Raw genomic sequence first — 19,995 nt, 5'->3', positions numbered from 1 at the left:
TAGCAAGATGGTGCATGAAAGCAATCAGTTAATATTTTTAAATAATACATTGAATATACCAGTATAGTGATTTTAAATAGTGGTAAAGCAGCTGCTTGAAAATTTAATATTATTTTTCCCATACTAAACCACTGATTAAGCCAGTTTCTTCTATAAGATATGACTTCTGACAGGGTCATATATTTGATCTTGGCTTCTACTAGGAAGACCAAAATCAACAAATAGTTATTCAGAGAGAATAGGAATGAAAAGGATATTACTATTTAAATAACTACTCTGAAAATGCACCTCCATACACATATGTAAATACATACATGTATGCTCTGTTTGGAGGTCCCCATGTATTTCTATCATATTATCATCATCATTTACAATGTCCAGATTGGCAGTACATTTACATCAAGGTTATTTTGAAATAGAAGATTCACAAAAGTATAACAGAAGATCCAGGCTTCTGATGTTTTAACAGTTAGTACGATGATAACATGAAGCAACAGGAAAAATAATTAAGTACAGGAGAGTTCAATGCCGAGCTCCATGGCTGGTCCCAGATCCAGAGATTTCACAGGCTGGAAGTTAACCTCCATCCCCACATACAATGGGAATAGACTCCGTTCAGCTGCTTGGGTGCTGAGAACGGTATGCCTCACTGAGCCACGGTTCCCTGTCTGACACGGAGCTGAGGACCATGCGTCCTTCACAGGATTGTGTGAAAGCTAAGTGTTAAACATGCACCGTGCTCACATCAGTGACTGGCAGGAAGTAAGAACTTAATAAATGTTTGCTTTACAACAGAAATGACAATGTATCAATTTCCCCAAAGGGCTATGAGAATCACTCTCTACTGTCATCAGTTTTGTCCACAGAATGCATTAACGGTACAATTTAAAAAAGATACTTTTTCTCTGGACGAGTGAGAACTTTGCCATGGGCAGTCCATTCTGTCCTCACAAGTCCTGAGGAATGACCAGGAAGGCTCATGAGTACGGCAGGCACATAGGAGAAGAGAGTCAGTGGGGTCTGACAGGGGAACCCCCAGTGAGGACGAGAGGGAAACATGGTGGGGTCTGGGTGGGCAATGGGAAGTACGCCCGCTTTCATTCTTTGAGGGACCTAGGAAGAGTACCCCTTGGGTATCTGGAGGTAATTCAGTATATTGGAAACCCCACTTCTGTAAAAGCCGCCGTAGTACCGGTTTTCATATATTTTAACCTTCTCCAAAACCGTCAGAGTAGTGTTGCTGCAAGTGATCACTCTCAGATTTTAAGAGTGATAGTTTTGGCGTTAGTATCTTTCTGTGAAAGCAGCTACGGGCATTGCTTTACCAGTGATGCCTAAACATCTCATTACTCGTGAGAAGTACCAATTCCTGGGAAATTGAAAAGGACCAGATCTACTGCGGTGTAAAGTGCCTGTTTGTGTATTCGTGATGTACTTGTGATGTCTGCCAAATGTTTTCTTTCACTGGTGTTGCATGTTTATTGATTTTAATAGATTATTGCTGACTTGCACTCTTAAGAAAAAAAAAGTTTAGAAATGAACCGAATCTCTTTCCCTGTTTATCTCACTTAAATAAGACAAAGATAATTTCTTTTTGCATGGCCTCCCTCCTTTAATTTTCTAAAAAATGCAATTGCATAAACATGATAAGCTTTTTTTTTTAATCTCTACGTCCAATACGGGGCTCGAACTCATGCGAGATAAACTCTTTTGAGAGAGAATAGCTGCCATTGTCATTTATAAAGCCAAGCGACATAATGTCTAAAGCTCAATACACAATTTAATGTTCATCTGCAACTTGTGTATGCCTTTAGATATGAATTCCTCAGGATGCAATTTCTTTTAGGGCCAAGATTTGAAGTGTCCATATGATACACTTCAAGGACCACTTTGTCTTTGTGTAAAGGAATGACTCTCCCTCTCTCTCTCTCTCTCTGTGGTCCCCCTCCTTTTTCCTTGTCCCCAATGCAATTTGGGGGATTCTTAAAATATTCCTTTTGGCTAGCTGTATAAGCTTGCCTCCAAGAAAAACATTACTGAGAATGTTTTTATTTCAGGGTTTGTGTGGTATTCTCTGGAAATTGCTTGTAAAGGAGGCTTCTAGCAGTTCTTCAAAATTAGATGGTTGTATGTGGCCCAGTTAGTCATATCAAAAAAATTATGGTGATTTTATAACAAAATTCAGTTTGAATTTTTATTTAAAAAAAATTTATTCTGAAAACTATGTTGGCAATTTGTACGTGTTTACAGTGGTTCCTACTTTCATTGTTAACCTTGCTCTTTTCAGCAGAGAGTAACTTGTGTTTTTCCTGCTTTGTGACTGAATTGTCTGGCAGATACAGAGAAATAGAAAACTGTCGGGAGTTGCTCTGTTTCCTATTCATGGGAGACAGGAAGTAACACAACAGAAAAATAAAGAAATTGATTTGACCAAAGGATCCCTGTAGACCAAAGCTTTTTTGTTATATTGTGTTTAAGCATAGTGCTGTTTGGATTCTTTAGAGACCCTATCTTCTAACTTTCACCTATTTGGTGTTTCCTCCATTCTCCTCTGACTTATCTACAATTCTCCTTTACCTTTATACTGCTTTGTGTTCAGTGAAAGCTAGTGAAATGCCCTGTGACTGAGGCTTCTTCCTTCTGGCTCCTGTTACATAAAGCTCCTTCTCTGCTTCAAAGACACCACATAGCAGTGAGGAGTGATTCAGCCTATATTCAGGTCAACACACATTGATTCTGAACAGCTTAGGAATAAGGATTGATAGAGAGTCTGAGAGCTAAATTAGTTGTAAATGCAAATATGGAGTTTGGTCAGTTCCACAGCCAAATTTCAAGACACTTTAACTGTTAACAAAAGAACAAAAAAACACTTTATAATCAAGTGTCTCATAAATCAAAGAATGATGTCATAATGAGTTAATTTTCTTGAAATGATGGCATACAATTGGCTTTCTCACACTGGATTCGGTAAGTGGTGAGTCTGATTTAACTGGTGTGAACATAGAATCAAATGTCAGAGTTAGAACAGAGTAGTTCATGCAGCCTGGATCTCTCGTTGGCTAGTGAAGAAGGCTAAGTTGCTCTCCTAGAATTATGACCAGTGGCAGAACAGGACCCGGAGTCTTGGATTATCACTGGTGTTCTAGTCCATCATGCTGTCTACCCAAGACTAAAGAGAATCATCTTGAAAACCATTCTCTCTCTCTCTCTCTCTTTTTTTTTTTTGACCTTAACTTCTGAGCACATTCTAAGAATAATGTTTAAGCAAAGTATGCTTGGTGTGCCACATTTATAACTAGGGTTTTTGAGCTGTTTGCTTAAGTTCTGTCTAGCAAATGTTTGTTGGCTGCAGCCATGTGCTAGGCACTTATAATACCAAGCTGACTAAGGTCTCTTGTTTGTTTCTTTGAATCCACATCGACTTGATTCCGAAGTCCTTCTTACTGTGCCACAGATAATTATACCCTGATAAAGTACTTCCACTTTAAAAAATGTTTTCGTCCCACTGTCTCATTGAGTCCTTAAGGACAGAACATTTTTGCAATAGTGTTTAGCGCACAGATTTTGCACTTGTGTTTAGTGATGGAGATACTAGAAAAAATAACCTGTCTGACTTGAATGCAGGTCTTTGAAACAGTCTTGATAAAGGCATTGTCCTAAGGCAGTGATCATAAATAGTCATCTCAAAGTACACCTGATTTATAAACTGTCATTATTAAAATAATGGATTCCGTTTGTGGAGAAACATGTAGTCTATAGTGTGTTGCTCCTTTCACTGAGGTAGTTACTGAATAGTGCCCATGCTCTTCCTCTGCAGAACCTCGGGCAAGCTGCAGTAGAACCTCCCTTGGTACCCCAGGACATAGGTGGTCCCACTCAGATCCTCCATCCTCTCTGCCATCCCTTTGGTTCATCCTGGCCATTCCTCGGGTATGGTTTTTCCACACTGGAGGCACTGTGCTTTCCTAGTTCCATGGGAACTCATGGTGGAGGACAGATAGGAGAAAGAGATTGCCCTGTAAAATCGAGGGCTTTGCAGTTGCCCTTCGTGAGAACATTTGAGAAGATAGATTTGTGAACAGGACTTGATCATCATCTAGGATGACTAGTTATGGAGTTTAAAGGAGAGCTGTTTTTGTGTATGAGAAGTCTGTGAAGTCACGCTAGACACAACCATGGACTGTAACATGAATGAGATTCCATTGTCATTTTGGGAATTCATATCTTTACATCAATAATTTGTTCTTTAATTTTGTAAAGAGGCCAGATAGAATCTAATTAATACACCTGGCAAAGAAAGCAAGTGCGTGGGTCTTGAAGCTGAGACTTTGCATGGGAAAGAAAGCCCTGAGGCACTGTGAGTGAGGAGGAGTAGAAGGATAGGTGTTTGGAGAGGCTGACAGCGACCAGGGCACGCGGAGATCATGCTCAGGAGTATGGGAAGCCACTGGAGTATTTGGACTAGAGAGAGACAGACTTTGATCTCTCTGGCTTCTGTGTAAAGAAAGGACCGCAGGAAGGTAAGAGTAAGCAGAGTGACCAGAAGAAGGCAGTTAAGATTATCGAGGTCAGAAATTATAATGGCCATGACTAGCATAGTGGCAGATAGGTAGAGAGAAGAGATCAGACTGGTGTATTTTTTAGGAAGATGTAACAGGATTTGGTAACGCATAGCATGTTATCAATAGAGAAGTCAAGATGGCTCCTCCCTAAATTTTTTACTTGAGCACCTGAGGGTACATGGTGGTGGCATTTACTGAGGCAGGGAATACCGGGAGAGAAAAATGTTTGCAGGTTTGGGGTAAAATAAAAAATTCTGATCTATACATATTGGGTGTGAGATTCCTATTAGACATTCAGGCAGAGCTATCACATATCACATTAAGCGTGTGTGCGTGTGTGTGCACGTGCGTGCGTGCGCATGTGTTCAGAGCAAAGGTTAGGACTATAAATATGCCTTTGGGAACCATTTATGCACAGATGGAACTTAAAGCCATGGTACCTAGGAGATGAGTGTACAAGGAGGAGAGAAGCCAAGTTTAACACTGAGCCCTGCTGTGCCAACATTTAAAAGTGAAGAAAGAGGAGGAGGATCAAACAAGGGAGACCAAGAAGGATCAGGCGGTGATGAGGTGGAGCAGCAGGTGAATGGGATACTCTGTTAGAGGAGGGACTGTCTCAGAAAGGAGAGTGTGTTTGATCACGTGGAACACCACTGAAGGATGAATACAATGAAGGCAGAGAAACAGCCTTGGATTCGACTAGATGGTTGCTCTCAGTAGTTTGGAAACAGCAAGTGAAGAAGTAGAAACCGCACAGCTACTTCTAGACCTCTTGCTGTGACTGAATCAGAGACATCGGTCTTGGTAGCTGGATGGGGCAATATAAAAGATGATTCAAGCTTTGTAAGATGGCCAGTTGAAAAACGATATTCCTAGTGCTTGACAGTTTGATTTTATCCCAATGAGTTGGGTGTGTGTTTGTGGAGCACCTGGACCTGTTGGCTTAGCAGGAAAGAAGAAACTAGATTGAGGTTATGTATGTGTATTATGTGTATTAAAGCAAAGGTGCCATATTTGGCAAACAATTTAAATGGATGAGGCTGCAAATCAGCAAATCAAGAGATTTTACTTTGGTACTTATTGCCCCCCCTCCCCCATCCCTCTCAAAATTCTGGTCTTCAAGGACCACACTGTTTTTATTTTGTTTAACTTGGTGCATCTGATGCCAGTTTTCAGTTTTTTTAAACCTCGAATGATCTCCTTCTCGTCTTATGACTGAGGACTCTAGGACCTCCCCTTGGTCAATGTGGAGTCGTGTCACAAATTCAAAGCTCATTTTTAGAAAAATTCCAGCTGTACCTACAGGTGCATCTTTGATATATCACTTCCTCAACTTTCCATTGAATTCCTCAGTTGTCACTTGTGCTCAATCTGACACCCAGTGAAACCGTTCTCATTTGCAGTAACAACACAAAATGTTCCACTTAACTTTAGGTTCTCATCAGAAAAATGCAACCATGGTTCATTCTCTGGGACTTTTTGAACATCCGTCATTTACACATCATTTTAGGCATCTATCAGTAATGCTGGGGACATTGTTAGCTGTCCATTCTTTCAGGTTGCTAAGCTCTATACCCAAGTTAAAATAAGTTGCTAAAGAATAGCACACTTGAACTCTTGTCTGCCTAAGTACCTCTGTGAATTAGGCTTTAGTGATAATACTAGGTTTTGAGGAGCGCTGATGTAAGAAATAACAGGATTTTAGACAACTGTCATATCTTCTTCAAAACTATAGTTGACACCATTGTACATTTTGCTACCTGATACTTTTTATGTATAATCCACACAATACATTTCTCCTTAAATTCATTGCCCTGGAATGTTCTCTACAGGAAATTTTTTAGGCTTTTCTTTACCAGAGAATGAGAAATATGTAACTAAAAGTGGTTTTATCAACTAAAATAGCAGCTCGCCTTAGGTGCATGATGGATCTATTTCTTAGTTCTTTGGAGTTGGTTTTTCTTCTCACCACTGGAGAGTACATAGAGAAACACCTTCAGTACATAGAAAAACACCTCTCCACCAAATTTTGTTTTATATAATTCCTTCAAGATTTTATTTTTAGGTAATCTCTACACCCAACGTGGGCCTCAAACTCACAACCTTGGGATCGAGAGTCACATGCTCTACCAACTGAGCTAGCCAAGCGCCCCCCTTATATAATTCTCTTTTATTTTGGTTTTGTTAGATAATAACAAAACAAGAAAGAATAGTATACAAATACTTAATGTTATTCACAGTTTTTTAGTTGAGGTATAACTGACATATAACATTTTTTTAGTTTCAGACATACAACATAACAATTCAAGATTTGTATATGTTATGAAACTATCACCACAATAAGTCTACCTAATACCCGTCACCATACACAGTTGTAAAAATTTTTTTTCTTGTGATGAGAACTTTAAGACCTGCTCTTTTCGTGATTAGTTTTAGCATGAATTATTTATTTTGTAGCTGGAAGTTTGTACAGTTTGACCTTCAAGTATTTCTGATCTGCCATGTACACTTTATTGTAGTAGAACATTTGTTTCAATTGTTAAATTGTAAACAGTAATTTTAGTATTAAAACTTACTTAGAGATAGCCACACCCTCCTTGGCACAAGGGACTAGGGCAAAATAAAGAAAGTTTCAAACAGAAAAGCAGAAACTCTTTAACAGACCCTGGTTATTGAGCAATTACAAGCTCTTTGAGGGTGGAGACCATGCCTATCATTTCTCACCTGGTCCAGGACCCAGGATGGAACTGGAATACAGCACTTACTTGTGGAAGGAATAAGTGTGCAGATACATGACTAAACATACTTACTTCTTTAAGAAACCTCAGAATTTGTTTTTGCTCCTGATGAGCTAAAAATGTCGTATAAAAGCATTGTGCATCATTATATATTATGAAGGTATCCATGTAGTTCATGATTTTCTTGTTAAAACTCATTGAAAATAAGATGACCTGATGCTCATTTAAGAAAAAATCTTTTTAACTCAAATTTACAGAAAGAATAAGAAACAGTGATTGCTCTGAGTAGCCATAATATTAATATTTGGCTTATTGTCTATGATGGTAATAATAATTCCTACTGTGTTTTCATACAGTGAAGCGATGTTTCTGATGTTTGTTTTAGTTACATTGGAATGTGTTATATTTATTTCTTTGTTTTCATTTTGATAAGAAAAGTACGAACTTGTGTTATTTATAAAGATGTTTGGACTTCACATGTCAGTGTGCTGGTGAAATGCTGGGTCACCCTGGTCTTTGCTTAGCAATATGTAAAAAGTAGCTAATAGTGGGCCGTTAAGCTCTAAAATCCAAGAATAATCCATTTTCATTTTTTCTGGCTGAAAAGATTAGGTAAACTACAAGCAGCATAAATCTCACATAAATGCCCATATACTATATAGCTAAACGTTTTAATAAGAATATTTGAGCATATATCAATGTACGACATCCTTTTCCTCTTACCATCTGGTATTTAGTCTCTGTCAGTTAATATCTCTTAAAAAGGAAAAAGAGTTCTTAACTACTTATTTTTAGTACTTTATTGCTTATTTTATCTGTCTTGGTTAAATAGGTTGTATTAAGGTTTTGGTTTCCTGCCACTTTTTTTTGAGACAGCCAGAACAGTGCTTTTTAAACACTTAATCACATATGAATCCCCTGGAGATCTTATTAAATGCAGACTGTGGTTCACAAGTAGGTCTTGGTCCTACACTTTCTTCACTGGCTACCAGTTCCCAGTTCCCAGATGATGTACAGGTTGCTGGCCCTATGACCATGTGCTGAGTTGGAAGGTTCTAGAGACCAGCCAGCCATATGTGGAGGGTGGGATAGGGCTGCTTCCAGAGGATGGTAATCACACAGAAGATGTAAGGAGGGGGCCATCCTGGCATCCTGGCCATCCTAGGCTCTCTCAGCTTGTTAGTACAAGACTCCTTTGTGTCCTCTGTGGCCACGGAGACTTGAATAGTTTCAGTAAGTCGCTATGGTCACAGTGCTTGAAGATGAGTGAGTTTTGAATTTGAATTCAGCCTTTCCTCAATTCATAGCATGTATTCTTTCTGGCATCTGCTTCTAGAGATAGCCTAGAGAATGTTTGTATCTTCTGCCACCTTAAACGTGGATATCTTTATTCTGTGGCTGCACACCACTTTATGTGTTTTTGAAAGGTTACGGGATAAGACTGTGAGTTTTAATGTTAACCTTGCCACTCACTGGCCGTGTGACCAGTAAGGCAGTTAAACTCGCTAAGCCTCAGTTTCTTATCTGTAAAACAATTGAAAGGTCATCTAAATAAAGCGCTCAGTAAGCACTCAATATCACTTACTGTTGACACTCTCGTGCCTAGCCGTCATTCATATCATAACTCGGATGGACCTTGAAAATATTATGCTAAGAGAAAGAAAGCAGACACAAAAGGTTGCATATTGTCTGATTCCTCGCCTACAGTTTATGTGGAATAGGCAAGTCCACAGAGACAGCCGGCTGATTAGCAGTTGCCAGGGGTGGAGGGGAGCAGGGGGAATGAAGAGTAGTTACTTGGCGGGTATGGGGTACACTCCCGGCGTGATTAAGATGTTTTGAAACGAGAAAGAAGTGGTGGCACACGGGCGCCTGGGTGGCTCAGATGGTTAAGCGTCTGCCTTCGGCTCGGGTCATGGTCCCAGGGTCCTGGGATCGAGTCCTGCGTCGGGCTCTCTGCTCCTTGGGAGCCTGCTTCTCCCTCTGCCTCTCTCTCTCTCTCTGTCTCTCATGAATAAATAAATAAAATCTTTAAAAAAAAAAAAAAGTGGTGGCACACACGGTGAATATACCAAATGCCACTGAGCTGGACACTTTAACGTGGTTACTTGTACATTACGAGAATTTCACCTCAATTTTTAAAAATCATCTATGGAAAATTGCCTCGTTGAGAGAGGCATTACATCTATGGAATGGGTTTGTATTTTAAAATAACTTTATGGAATCATATAAAGCATTTCCTGATGTTCTGAGATGTGTTGGAAATGCAGAGGAATGGCTTATTTTGGAACAAATATTATGGCCTTGAAACTTTGCCAGTCGAAGTCAGTCTTTTCAGAAGACCAGACCTCCTCAGTTTTCTGGCTCCAAAGTGTTCAGGACATAAGCCCCCTATCCTCTGTTCTTTAGTTATTAAAAACCATACCATCGATAGCCCCAACTCTTTAATCCTGAAATGTAACCTAGAAATAGCCTCATTGCCACTACTGTATCATTAGCTACATGGTCCTTTTGTCATTTATGATGACGTGTCATGTTTTCATGTGACAGAAAGGTTAACTAACTGGCCTCTTGTCACAGGGCCACAGCGAGACAGAGGTTGGTTTAACCCAGTTGCCTGGATTCTGTGGCGTTAACCAGTATCCCATAGTGTGTAGTTGTGCAAAAAACACAAATATTATTCTCCCGGTAGGAAAAGTCTAAACAGTGTACATAGTAGCGAATTCTCTTAAGGTGGTGTTGTTTGAGCAAATTAACCGCTCTTATAACTGAGACAAAGAATTTATAAAATCTGATGAGAAAAATATTTGTACTGTTTTCTTTTTTAGCTTAAAATAACAAAAAAATTAAGTAATTACTATTATCGTTCCTCTTCTATAAGAAAGAAGAGATTTGCAGATCCTGAGTGTATGTTTTTATACCTCCATAAACTCTTACAACTAAGTTTTCTGCCATGGTTGGTGGGGGCAAGGATGGGTAGGACAATCTCTTCTCAGTGATTAAAGTAGAGAATGAAGTATACTTTTGAGCTATTTGAAAGTAACTAGATTCCCACAGGTTAAACCTGAGGCATAAGTTTCTGACTGTCAGATTTGATTTTTTTTTTTTTTTTTTTAAGATTTTATGTATTTGCGAGAGAGAGAATGAGAGACAGAGAACATGAGATGGGGGAGGGTCAGCGAGAGAAGCAGACTCCCTGCGGAGCAGGGAGCCCAATGCGGGACTCGATCCAGGGACTCCAGGATCACGACCTGAGCCGAAGGCAGTCGCTTAACCAACTGAGCCACCCAGGCGCCCTGTCAGATTTGATTTTAATCAGCAGATACATTGAACAACATGAAGTCTTTTGTACACAAAGAGTATTGTTGTTTCCCACAAAGAAGGAAATTAAGGTGAATGTTAAGAGAAATTAATTTGATTGGTTCTGGTTTAGAAAGTGACGTTTACTGATCTCAAGCTACAGTACTTCTGATCACTCTGAATTTTCTGATTATTCTTTGGAGAATAGGAAGTTGAAGCAATTAGTAAAAGCACCAGGACCACTAGCCTGCTCTTGTACTAGATAACAATATAAACTTTTCAAATTTAAAAACAACACAAAGAAACACTGTGCTTTCCATAGGTACATTTCATTTATACCCAGAAACACTTTGGGTTTATGCTATCCTGTTTCGTTTTGGTTTTGTTTGTAATAGATCAAATTATTGTGCCTCACAAAGGAGTTCAAGCAATTGCAGGCCGTCACTATTTCTCTTCTGTATTGTATTGGGAATCTTAGTGCGATAAGGGAACTAAAAAGAGTATACACACAGATTGGGAAAGGAGTAAATAAAACTGTTTATTCACAGAAGACATGATTATCTACACAGAAAACATCAGCAAATCTCCAAAACCCCCCACAACTAGTGAGTTCAGCAAGGTTACAGGGTACAAGGTCAATATACAAAATTCAGTTGTATTCCTATGTGCTAGCAATAAACAACTGGAATTCTGATTTTTTTAAAATGCCGTTTATATTAGCATCCACAGAAATTAAAATATTTAAATCTTGACAAAATATTTATTGAAAAATCAAAGACCTAAATAAAAAGAGAGAGATACTATGTTCATGAATTGGGAAAATGGGTACTTTTTAAGCTGTCAGCCGCCCCCCACATTTTTTTTCTTGAAGTATAGTTGACGTACAATGTTGTATTAGTTTCAGGTGTACAACAAAGTGATTCAACATTTATATGCATTAGGAAGTGATCACCATTTTAAATCTAGCTACTCTCTGCCACTATACAAAGTTGTTACATATTAACTCTATTCCCTATGCTGTACATTGCCTCCAGTGTCTTATTTATTTTATAACTGGATATTTGTAACTTTTACTCCCCTTCTCTTATTTTGCCCATCCACTCACTCTCTTCCCCTCTGGCAACTACTGGATTGCTCTCTGTATCTAGTTAGATGAGTCTGTTTATGTTTTGTTTGTTTGTTTTGTTTTTTAGATTCCACATGTAAGTGAAATCAGATGGTATTTTTTTTCTGGTTCTCCCCATTTTGATCTATAGATTCAACTTAGTTCCAATTACAGGCTCAGCAAGATTTTCTTGTAGATACCAATAAGCTGGTTCAAGTTGCAAAGCACTTTTGAAACAGAAGAGCAAAGTTAAGTTGGATAATCGCACAATAGAGAAATCTAGGTGATAGTTAAATGAGAACTCCCTGTACTGTAAGTCTAAAATTATCCAAAATAAAGTGTTTTTAAAACTCAAGTATAATTTATGAGGCTTTATAATAAAAAATGGCACCGCCTGCCCTGTTGTTTCCCAGCCTGGATTTTTCACTAAAATAGCCTTCTGATATTTTACCTACATATTTCTAAATAAAATGGTTTTCTTGCCATTTTTTTAAATTAACTTTGAGACATTGTAGAGTTCCTTCTATGGAATATCAAAATATGACTGTATGGCTGCCTTTCAGTCCTACCTACTCTTCTGTTCCCCAGTCTGCTCAATGTGGTTACAATTTTTGTTTAACATTTTATATATGCATATAAATACACATTCACATGTGCGTACGTGCGGGCGCACACACACACACACACACACAAATGAGTATGTGGATGCTGTTTGAACTGAGACATGTAATGCACTATGATTGTCTCTGGTAATTTGTGTTTGTTGGTTTTCCTGAGCTAATCATTGACAATTATTTTGATTGCTTAGTTTTCTATGCAACTATCACCAACTGACTGCAAAAATTTCTAAAAGCATTATAATTCTTCTCTCAAATCTGTCTCCACATCAGATTATCTTCCAATCCCATTTATTTTTTCTTAGAGACACCACCCATCAGCCCATTTGTTCTCTTTCCCTTGAGACTGGTTCTCTCTAGGTCTGCAAGCTGCTGTTAGCCAGGGACTTCCCATCACTGTGATCCCAGGAATTCCATTCTTGTTTGGTTTGGTCTATGTTTTCAAGCTAGAGGCTTTTATCAAATGGGTATAAAGTCATGTTCAGTAATGAGGCATTGAAAAGCTGACTGAAACTCTGCCTGTCTGAGTGGTGTATAGATAATCTGATGTGAATGGAGGTATTTGAGATCCAAGCTTTGGTAGTTGTATGTCTTTTTTCCCCTGGGCTGATCTCTGTCCCCAGGAAGGAATGGCTGGTGTCCCAGGGGAAGGGCTGGAGAGGTTTTCCCTAGCGCTATCCACCATTGCTCTCAGAACAGCCGGTTTGACTTTACTTTTGTCTTATTCCAGGGGAGGGTGGGCTACGGGGTAGGAAATATCTCTTTTTTTTACCCTGTTCTATACCCCATCTTCAGACATATCACCAATTTCTTTGCCTTTCAGAGAGTCTGTGGAGGGAATTGGATGCTTCCTAAAGACCTCTTTCTCTAGACACTTAAGTTTGAACTTTCTTTGCCCTTCTAAGTCATTTATCATTTACGCACCTGCTTTGCAACTTCCAAAATATCCTGTTTTATCTGCTGTAGACTCTTCTCATTCTTTTAAATTCTATCCTCTTAGTTGAGTATTGGGGAGAAGGTGAAGTTAAAGATGTGTTCATCTTGCTATGTGTTAACCATTAAGTCAGCTTCATTGTCTTCCTTGTAAATGATGCTGTTACGGACTTGCTTTCAATACCAGTGCCATTTTCTGGCTTGGGTTCACTGTAGCTCCACTGACTCACATTGTTAAAATGAAATGATTAGATGTGTATGAAACAAGAGAAGACCATTTGTGTTTTGCCTAGTATGGAATTAACAGTGTGGTCATGCCTACATTGTGGAAATTTGTCTCATCAGTAGCTGTTAATATAATAAGACAAGTGGTTCCTATTTAAATTCATCAACAGGGTTCAAGTTTTATGAACAACAGTTTTAAAATGTCACAAACATTATATCCATTCTCAGTGGATGCTGAAATAACTCAGCCCTCATTTTAAGGTCTATAAACATGGGATTTGATCCTCGTTATTTATGCAACCCAATTGCATCTTAGTTATTTTTATTCTATCACATAGGTGATGGGAAATATGTTGGGTTAAACTTTTAGTTCACTTACAGCCTTAACTGTGATCTTGCAGAGTAGATTTTCCCAATATTGAACACTCTACTAAGCTAAAGATAACTTTGGTTAATGAAAGAACTAAAGTGAAAAGCTTGCACTATGTTTCTGATTTGATGATTTCATTACAATCAAATCAGTGTTTTCTGCTATCTCTGTTCAATATTAATTTCTGGGATGCCTACCTAAATTCAATTTATTAATTCACTTGCCAAAATTCTACTATAGATGCCTTATGGCTTTATTTTCATAACATTTAGAAAGGGTCAAACTCAGAGAACATAAATTTTCTCCAGGAGGTTCAGTTGACATTTTAATGTGGACTACATTTGAACTCAAATGCCACACGCATTTTTAAGACTGGTTCCTTGGATTGTCTCACTGGTACATTATGTTTCTCACTATCCTAATTCTTTCACATTGCCTCATGTCTTAAATGAACCTGATTTTGAAGCTTTTTACATTTTACTTCCTGGGCTAATCACAGATTTGTAGGGAACCACACAGATGTTGTTAGTGTGTCTCTGTAAATGATATCACACGTTGATAAAAGTAAGGCAAACACTATGTTACTTAAATGTTTTAACCACCTCTAAATAGCCAGGTAGAAACATGATTTCACTGTACCATTTTTTTCATACCCTCTTTCATTGATCTTATGAAGATTATCTATCTATCCATCTATCTATCTATCTATCTATCTGTCTGTCTGTCTGTCTGTCTATCTATCTATATTGGTTAGCCAGTAAAATCAGGGGTAAGCAAAAAGAGACTTAACTGACAAAATGCTCGTGTACACCCAGATCTACGTGAAGATGGAATTAGGGTCTTTGAGAACACAACTCATCACTTCCTGTCTCTATAGTGAAGACACATTGCCCTGCATCATACTCCATTCCCATTCTGTCATCTGGGGCTCAGCACCCTCAGAGCTTTCTCCTGTCTTTTCTGGATTGTTCTTCTGCCATGTGCCCTGCAGACACAGTGATAGAAACAGGGTATATTATTATACCTTACCATAGGAATCTAATCAACCCGATTTTCTTACCACTTCTTCCAAAGCACCCTTTAGCCCAAAAAAAAAAAAAAGAAAAAAGGAAACCGCTTTAATCCTGCCTTGGCATGTGGCATTCTTTCCGTGCTGGAATGTCCTCTCCCCTCCTCACTCTGGTCTCACGTTGCCTGATGAACTCTTACTCATCCTTTAAGACTCCGTTTCAAACGTCACCTCATCTGTGGACCCTTCCTTGATTCTCTTAGAGTTAGTTTGCTTCTTCTATAGGTTCCCACAGTACTGTTTTGAGAAATCACCATTTGTGGTTTGCCTTCATGCCTCCTGCCAGAGAGTGAACTCCTCTGGGATTGGGTTTGTGTTTTCAGGACCTAGCGTGGGTTCTTATTCACCATAGGCTCTCAATACGTTGTTCACAGACAAGCGGTTAGTGAGATGAAGAAACAGTATTGAGTGAATAAATGCTTCAGTTTTAAAGTAAGATCCATACCGGTGCTGAGAATTGTCATTCAGATTCTGTATCTTGTTATTGTCTTTATTCCACCAGCATGTGCACTTTTTCTTAGAAATATTTAAGACCAAGCTCCCATAGATGGGTCTTAATCTTAGAAACTGCCAAACAGGAAAACTCCCTCCTCATCCCTGGTAATTCAGCAAAACAAACTTAAACTTTATGTAGCGACTCTAGAAAAGAGCGTGGATTCACTGAATGTAAGAAATGAAATTGCAGATGAAAAATAAATACGGGATATGTAATTCAGTTGATTATTTTTGTTATAAAATTCTATTGGTGCATGGAAATAGAAACAGATTTTCAGGGAGTTTGGTCATCAAGTAGAGATGACTATAGAATCTTGAAAATTGTTGAATTAAAAACAAAAACATCATTTTGATCATTTAAAATATGCGGGTTCAAATAACAATAATAAATAATAATACTGAAGGCTTGTTTATGAAACATTTTATCCTTCCAAAGCCTGGGAAGGATTTTCAAATGTTTTAGGAGAACTTCTGAAAATATTAGTCCATGTTAGAAACAAAATCACATACCAGAAGGGCTGCTTTTTTAGTTTAAGCTTATGATCTATCTTCTCCTAATAAATGTTTTTTTTTTAAATTAATAAAATCCTGGAATATTTACTGAGGGTTGTCTATAATGACTCTTTAAATTGGAAACTTGGAATTCTTAAAAAGGTATTTCAGATGTTTGTTATTGGGGTGGTGTTTAGTATTTGGCCTCACTAGAATAATAACCCAGATTTCTAGTCATTGGAAACGTTTTTTTCTTAAAGAGAAGCATTTATTATTCATAAGATTGATGCAGCATGAAGATTCTGATGATACTTTGCTGTGTAAGACACATCTGGTTCAGATCTATGGAGTACGTAGTCACTGCTGGGTTTTTTGTGTTGTTTTGGCTCTATCTTCAAAGTAGTTTATTATCCACCGAGAGCCTAATGAATCTATAATAAATGTCTGCTTATTGTGTCACTTGTAGGTACTGTGGTCTTTGGAACTGGGTTACTGGATTCCTGAGGAACCGTTTGAACTTTCTAACTACTTCCCTGCAGCTCCTGTAAGTCAGATGTTATTTTATTATGGTAAATACAATTCAGAATTCTCAGGAAATTATTATTTGCATAGATATGGACTCAAGTTTTAATTAAGCTTGCAATTAAAAACACATTTTCATGGAATTTTTCATAATACTTTTTTTATCCGTTTGTGAGAACAAATGTAGGAATGTGAGAATATTCTGCAAAAAATCATGTGGAATGAAATCTTAAAGAATTTTAGTTATGAAAGTCCTCAGGATTGAGAAAAAGAAGAGATGAAAAAGGACTAGATTCTTGAGGAGGTGGTATGATGTCTTATTTACTGCTTTGAGAAATAAAGCTGTTACTGCTTTTAGAGACAGAACTGATAGGTATAAAAGTCATGGCCTGCTGGCAACATGATGCAGTCCTTATGTTCTGATGCTCTTCCCAAATGCAGCTTTAAGTTTACTGCATTTTAAATTTTAAATATTTTGAATGCTTAATGGAAGTTCTAATTTTTTAAAAGATTAAGTAACAATTAAATAGGTAATTTCAGGTTTAATTGGAAGCAGGATCATGTAGATGTTGGCTTTCATTTTCAGAAAAGTTAACTGGTTTGTGACACAGTTTATGCTTTTGGAAGATTAATACCTGAAAGAGAAGTGGCAGTTTTTATCTATGACCAGGGCTGGTGTTATTTGCTGTTATTTGAAGTATGCATAGGACGTTGCCCTCTCATCACCTATTTATCTAGGTTGTTGGATTGCTTTTATTTTCATTTTTAAGATTATCATTTTGATTTTCCCTCCACTTTATAAATATTTTCTTAAGGAGAAAAAACATTCTTCTTGGCAAGACTCTGTTTGATATACCACATAAGGAATTGAAGTGTAAAGACACAAACCCCCCTACTCTCTGTCATAAGAGAGTATACGTAACTCTGTGTAACACAGTGTGGCGTGTCTTTGAAGTGCATCTCACCTGCCGGTGTGGGCACACGGTATCAAGTATGCTATTGCCAATTTTTCCCATCTTATCACTGGTCCACCTCAGTGTCTGCCATGTGGTCATCGAGACATCACAGGAACTTAGGGTTTCTTCTGCAGTGGAGATATCTTCTTATTACCAGATAATGTTTTAACTTGGTACAAAGCTGTGCTCTGTTGAATTTATAAAGCCTACTTAAATGTAACAAGAGAGACTGTTCAAAGATGGGGAGGTTCTTTCCTCAATATATTTGTCGGGGAAGCACAGCGAAGTGGTAGAGAAAGTGGCGTGCCGGACTCTTCCAGAGTCCATAAACTGACTCAAAACATGCAACAGATGTTAGTATTCTCAGATGAAGTTGGGGTGGAGGCATATAGAGGGAAAATAAATTACATAAGAAAGAACGGAATAAAGAAAAAACATAGTAGTAGAACCCCATAAGGTGAAGACAGACATGAGGTAAGTTCTGGTTTCAAATGTGGCCCTACACTTCCTAGCAGCAGCCGACTCCAAGGCAAATACGTGAGAAATGGCTTCCAAATTACAAAGCATTACATGATGTACATTAATGTTAATTGTGCTATGAAAACTTCAGATGCAGTTAAAACTCTAGGGGTTTAAAGTTTTGCAGCCCTGAGCTTAAATCCATGCTCTCAGAATTTTCTGTAAAGATTTGAATCTATTGTAAACATCAAATTTTGGTTTTGTACCCCAAAATGCTTTTTTTTTTTTTAAGTGTGCTGGTGGACATCAAAAAAAAAAAAAAAGACTTTAAGGGTGAATCTAGCTTGAAAAGTATAGCTTTGTATGTGCTTTAAATAGAAGGTTTTTCAACCATAAACTAAATTGTAGCCTACTTCTCTAAAATATAACTTAATAGAAAAAAAAAAGACCTTTGTAATAGAATAGTGAGGAAAAGATAGTAAAGTCTCTTTGTCATGGAATTAAATGTATAATTTTCTTCGTCATTAAAAATCGAATCTTTCCTTGTCATGAGGCATAACCAATGGTTTCAGAATCAAATCACAAAATCGTAAATATTATCATAAAGGTTAAATGTAATTATCTAATAATTTATATTTAATTACTAAAAATACCTTCATATTTAACAGCCAGGCAGAAAAAAAATAGTACAATCTTCATATAAACTAAAAGAACACACATTTCTATTAATTTCAGAGATCCTGGAAGTTTTCACCATTTAAACTTGAAATATATATTTGAGCATTAACTTAAAACTATGCTGTCAACACGTTCGTAAATATGCTGATTTCAAAATGAAAGTTTAAAGCACCTAAGAGGAGGAGCAAAAATGCGTTAACTATGTTTTTTCCTTCTCCAAATATTAAACTGCAAATAAGCACTTCCCAGAAAAATCCCTGAATATATAATATATTTTTATGGCTTAGAGATTTTTTCTTCCTTTCAATTACGATAGTGATGCTGAATTCAGGACATATGGATATTTACACAGTCTATAAACAGGGCTTAGAAAAATGCAGCTCCAAGGTTATCTCGACTGTATAGCCTAAGTGTTCTGTTTTCCAGTTATTTGCGGATGAACCCGGCACAACATTCTTGGTTGTGACACCAGAGTCTGTAAATTGTCAGTCTTAAATTTGCAGGCTTAGATTTATCTTCACATAGGCATTCTACCAGGTCACGATACCAGGGCTGTGCGTCGGTGCGTGACTGATGCAGGTTTGAGTGGGGAGGTTTACGGGGCTCTAAGCTGGAGCTCATGGATCCCTGTGGCACCTGAGCGCACGCTGCCTCTCTGAGGTGGATGAGGACACAGTATGCAGCCTTGTCTTTTAGATCTTCAGGATTAGGTCTCTGGAAATAGAGTAATTGGCCGCCACTCCCCAGGTGTGTGCAGGCATCTAGAAATCTGCTGGTCGGATCATCATGGTCGTGGCCTTGAGCGAGTAGCCTGAACCTTTCCAGTAGTACCACTTAATACCGTTGAACTTATTTGTGTTCTGCTTCTGTGGGTAGTACATTCCGTTCAAGTTGGAGGGACCGCATGCATCAAACCACCAGCCTGTGAAAGTAAGACGCAGAAGGAATTAGGAACTAGGCAACCCCAACTCTGTCTCACCGTGGCATTAGAAACACTTGACTAATGCCCCCGTCACATTCCGTGCATTTTAAGTAGACACATGCAAAGATGCAGGGGTGTAGAATGTGCCCCACTGACAGACGAGAGCGATGGTTTTCCAGCTTTACCCAAGTTAAATCCTAGTTCCATATGGCACATGTTTTTATGGGCTGTTGTACTCCGTTTTCCTTGTGTGGAAAGACCAGTCACCCATAGACATGCATGGCACGTCTTCCCTGGTCCCGATTTGGTGACCACCACAGTACAGTGGAAAGTGGGGATAAGTCAAAACACTGAAGAATGGATGGATGACCCTCATTGGATTACTTTCTGGTTCCAGCAACTTAGTGGGCCAGATGGATTCAGGCTTCCCTCCTTCTACCAGACATTTTTTTTTTTTTAAATGATTCCAAATTTTAAGAATTCAGGGAAGCTAGATGAAAAGGAAATCTTTAAGCCCTAGAGACAAAAAGGAAATTGAAAGCGATAGTGGTG

At 38.2% G+C, this 19,995-nt stretch overlaps 2 protein-coding genes across 4 annotated transcripts in view; one reads left to right on the top strand and one right to left on the bottom strand.

Annotated features, from left to right (window-relative positions):
- MCPH1 (microcephalin 1) overlaps window positions 1–19,995 on the top strand; it is a 248,745-nt gene that overhangs the window by 103,822 nt on the left and 124,928 nt on the right. For both annotated transcript variants that reach the window (XM_035004310.1, XM_035004311.1), the window contains exon 12: window positions 16,373–16,450. In XM_035004310.1, coding sequence (XP_034860201.1) covers window positions 16,373–16,450 — 78 coding nt within the window. The remainder of the gene's footprint in view (window positions 1–16,372; window positions 16,451–19,995) is intronic.
- The window catches only part of ANGPT2 (angiopoietin 2), a 54,099-nt gene continuing 52,555 nt past the window's right edge, over window positions 18,452–19,995 (bottom strand). For both annotated transcript variants that reach the window (XM_035004313.1, XM_035004314.1), the window contains exon 9: window positions 18,452–19,443. In XM_035004313.1, the coding sequence (XP_034860204.1) occupies window positions 19,283–19,443 (161 nt within the window). In that variant the 3' untranslated portion in view covers window positions 18,452–19,282. The remainder of the gene's footprint in view (window positions 19,444–19,995) is intronic.

The sequence above is a fragment of the Mirounga leonina genome, unplaced genomic scaffold (genome assembly GCF_011800145.1).
Source record: "Mirounga leonina isolate KUSES-001 unplaced genomic scaffold, KU_Mleo_1.0 Mir_128, whole genome shotgun sequence".
Taxonomy (NCBI): domain Eukaryota; kingdom Metazoa; phylum Chordata; class Mammalia; order Carnivora; family Phocidae; genus Mirounga; species Mirounga leonina.
Note: the sequence above shows the minus strand (reverse complement) of the source record. Positions and strands in the feature narration are given on the sequence as shown.